The sequence below is a fragment of the Pteropus alecto genome, unplaced genomic scaffold, assembly GCF_000325575.1.
Source record: "Pteropus alecto unplaced genomic scaffold, ASM32557v1 scaffold86, whole genome shotgun sequence".
Classification (NCBI taxonomy): Eukaryota; Metazoa; Chordata; class Mammalia; order Chiroptera; family Pteropodidae; genus Pteropus; species Pteropus alecto.
Window position 1 is genome coordinate 20415263 of NW_006442109.1, and position 3828 is coordinate 20419090.

General features: G+C 44.7%; 1 protein-coding gene across 1 annotated transcript in view; it reads left to right on the top strand.

Moving 5' to 3' along the window:
* LYSMD2 (LysM domain containing 2) overlaps positions 1-3828 on the top strand; it is a 15594-nt gene that overhangs the window by 263 nt on the left and 11503 nt on the right. Inside the window, exon 1 of the mRNA XM_006920361.3 lies at positions 1-84. This exon is cut by the window's left edge and continues 263 nt beyond it. Coding sequence (XP_006920423.1) covers positions 1-84 — 84 coding nt within the window. The remainder of the gene's footprint in view (positions 85-3828) is intronic.

A 3828-nucleotide genomic window follows, 5' to 3' on the forward strand; every position in this document is an offset into this window, starting at 1 on the left:
GCCGGCGTCACCGAGCGCCATGTGGAGCACCGGGTCCGCGCGGGCGATACGCTGCAGGGCATCGCGCTCAAGTACGGAGTCACGGTGAGCAGGGGCGGCCTCCTGGGCCTGCGCTGGCGGCGGTGGTTGGGGGAGCGCAGGAAGATAGGGCGGGGGGAGGAGGGGAGAGAATGGCTTGGGGCGGGGCACGTGAGTAGTGGGGGTCGAAGAGGCTGTCGTCTGTCCCCCGCAGGCGGAGCCCCAAGCGCTCACTCCGTGAGTGGCGCCGGTACAGCGGTGGTCGCCAAAGCTGGTCCTGCAGCTGGGGAAAGGGGGGTGGGGCGAGGAGAGGCGGGGCCTCCAAGGCTCCCTCCCCAGGTGGGTGCATCGAGTTCCCGGTGCCCTGCCCAGACGCAGATCAGATCTGTCGCGTGAGGAAGTTCAAAGAGGACCAGGGCTTTGTCACCGCCGGGGGCCACGTTCACCCGAATTTCAGTCCCGTTCATACCATTACGTGTATATTTACTCAAAATCTGTCTGATGTGTGGACTTGGGCAGAGTATTTGGTTTTCTGTGTAAACAAGCCCTGTGATGAGTCAGGAATGGTAGTTGTTCCCGCAGGGTGTTCTGGTTCTATCGATTATGCTTCTTTATTTAGAAGTGAAATTACACCCCTGGGCTCACTGGCAACTGTGAATGTGACACCTGTCGCTAAGCAGCAGCCAAGAACTGTGGTCTAGGTGAGCTGGAAAGCTGTGTTTATTATAAATTTATAAGTGTGTTTGTCTTGGGCATATTGCATTACACCTCTGGGAAGAACATAGAAACCTGAAGGAACATATTATATCATTAAAAATACTTATAATTAACTCTGAGCTGTGTGATGGCCTTTTTGCATTTGCATCTGTGTCAGTTTTCAATGTTTTTCGTGAAGCACCTTAGACAGCAGTGGGAAGAAAGGTGATCTTATCTATCTATATTTTTCTCTTAAAGTGAAACTTTTTCTGACCCTTCACAAATGGCGGAGACTGAGTAATCTATTTTGCACATTCAAGCTGGTATATGTTTACCTAGCAGATCCTATCGTTTAAACATTTTGAGCAGGGATCCTGCTCTGCAGGCCAGTACGAATGTTATTATGCTGTGGGTAGTCCCATTCTACCCTCTTGGGAGTTAACTTAGAACTACAATTTTTATGTGCATTAATGGGGCCTGGTTTGGGTCAAAGCCAGAGGAAAGCAGGGTTGGCAAATATTAGTAGCCACCTTTTGCTGAATGCCTGCTGTGTGCCGGCATTGCATTTGTCCTATCCCATCTTATTCTTATTCAATTTGATTTTCCTAATAAGCCTTGAGATAGGTATAATTAATCTTTTTACAGATGAGAAGATGGATGAGAAGTAAGGATATTTTCCAAGTGAGTTTATTCATTGAGAGCAGCTCACATAGTCATAGTGATAAAGCATTCACTTTTCTTAGACATTACTTAACGATTTCCACCCTCGTTTTTATCCTAGTCTTATCAAGAGCTCTCGTAACATCCTTGTTACGAGAGCTCTTGATAAGACTAGGATAACCAGTTAGAAAGGCCTTTTTCTGACTGGTTTCTGTGTGTCTTACCTACTAGGCCAGGTGACTGCACCTAGGAATCCATGAAATCCAGAGAAGTGGTATTTGCCTGGTCCCTGCCCAGAGCAGTCTCTCTACCACCCTCCATGGTTTCACTTGACTTGCTTAGGGCTCCTGAACATCTGCTCACTATGGTTCTCTACCTTAGATCAAATGCTTTTTAACCCCTATTTTTGCAATATAGATCTTGTTATTCATAATCTTATCATCCCTTTCCATTAAAGTGTAAATTAGATTTTTCATTACTTTTATAAAGACTTGATTTTAAGATATTAAGCTCAAGTATAATGAATTGAGAACTGTAATCTATAGCCACAAATAGGCTACTACAGAATTTCTCACCTGCAGCACTATCCATGTTATGGACCAGATAATTCTTTGTCGGAAGGGTGGAGGGCGGGGGGAGGGAGAAGTTGTCCTGTGCATTGTAGCAGCATCTCTGAGCTCTGCCTACTGGATGCTGGTAGCACCCCTACCCCATCCAGACACTGCAAAATGCTCTCAGGGAAGAAACTCACTCTTTGTTGAGAACCACTGGTTTACTACACATATACCATTTACTTTGGGCCCTGAACTATATAGTTTATGAATTTATGTAGAACCAGTGAAAGTGATCATACTGTCACAGTGAAGTGATACTCTTGCTTTAATTAATATCTATGGATATTAACTGAATTATAAATTGAGATTTTAGGTGGAAACTTGCCCTGATTGAACAGAAAGCAGTCGAGTGAGTTAAATTTCTAATATTGACTGCCAAGATCATCAACATATTTAAATTATTGTTTAAAGGCATAGGTGATAAAATGTTTGAGACAGCAGGGCACCTGGAAATTGAGTCAGTCCAGGCAAACATTTAACTTGAACATCCCATGTCTGGCAAGAGCAGAGCATAGCTCTGCAATTTTACTTAAAGGAGCAGGAACTCAGGGGAGGCTGTCTGCCTATGACAGTTCCCCAGCCACCCAGCTGGGAGTCCAGGCAGGACCTCAGTCCCTTGGTGGAGGAGACTAGTAAGAGCCAGTAGTATTTTAAATACAAAGAGGCTCCCAGAACAGAGACTCTGACAAGGAGTGAAGATGGAGATCTGGTTGCCAGTCCTCGCTTACCAGGGGAACAAGTTGGAAACTGGTTACCTGAAGTGGTACTCAACAGCTAGCAGGAGCAGGGTATATCCCAAGACGTGTGGAAATAGATATGTCCCCAAAACTTGCCTGCACAGGAGAATGCCCTGAGACAGACTAAAAAGAAAAGATTCTGGCTGACTTTGAACCTACTTAATCAGCCTATCCAGAAACGGAGCCCGGAAATCTTCATACATATACGTATGGCCTTTTCGCTTGTTTCCAAAGCACCCTTCATGGGTGCGTGACTTGTGCAGTCACACAGGGCCCCATGCTTGGAAGAGCCCTGCACTTGGTTTAATGCCTTGCTATTACCATCTGAAGTTTTTAATAATTTGTGGACAAGGGCTCCACATTTTCTTTTTGCATTGGGCCCTACAAATTATGTAGCTGGTCTTGGCTGTGAGACTTGCTCCCTTACTGCCTTCAGGTCTTTGCTTAAATGTCTTCTCCATGAGACCTCCCTGACTACTCTATATCAAATTTCAACCCTTCTCTACACTGGTGCCCCTCACCCTTTCCCTGCCTTGTTTTCCTAAACGTATTTTTCATTCATCTAATTTTCTTTTTTCTTTTTTTCCAGCTTCTATCTTTCTGGTGATACATTAGTGAATAAATAAAAATCCATGCCCTCATGGAACTTATATTTTAGTCAGTGGAGACAGTAAGTAAACAAACTGTTATATGTCAGGTATTGATAAGCAAAATAAAAAAAAAAAAAATTAAGCAGAGAAAGGAGATAGGGAGGGCTGGTGGAAGTGGCTGCAATTAAAAATGGTGTGGCCGTGGAAGACCTCACTGAGAAGAAGACAAGGGAGGGAGCCATGCAGGTATCTGTGGAGAACATTCTACACAGAAGGAACAGCAAGTAGTACAAAGGCCCTGAGGTGGGAACATAATTGACATGTTTTAGGTATAGTGTAGCTGGTGCTTAGAATGCAAAAGGGGTGTATTTGGACCGGATCACTTAGGGCCTTGAAGGCCATTAAAAGAACTTTGGCTTTTCTGAGTGAATTGAAAATTTGAGCAGAAGTGTGACATGATCTGACTTATACATTAAAAGGGCCACTCTGGCTACTGCTTTGAGAATAGGCTCG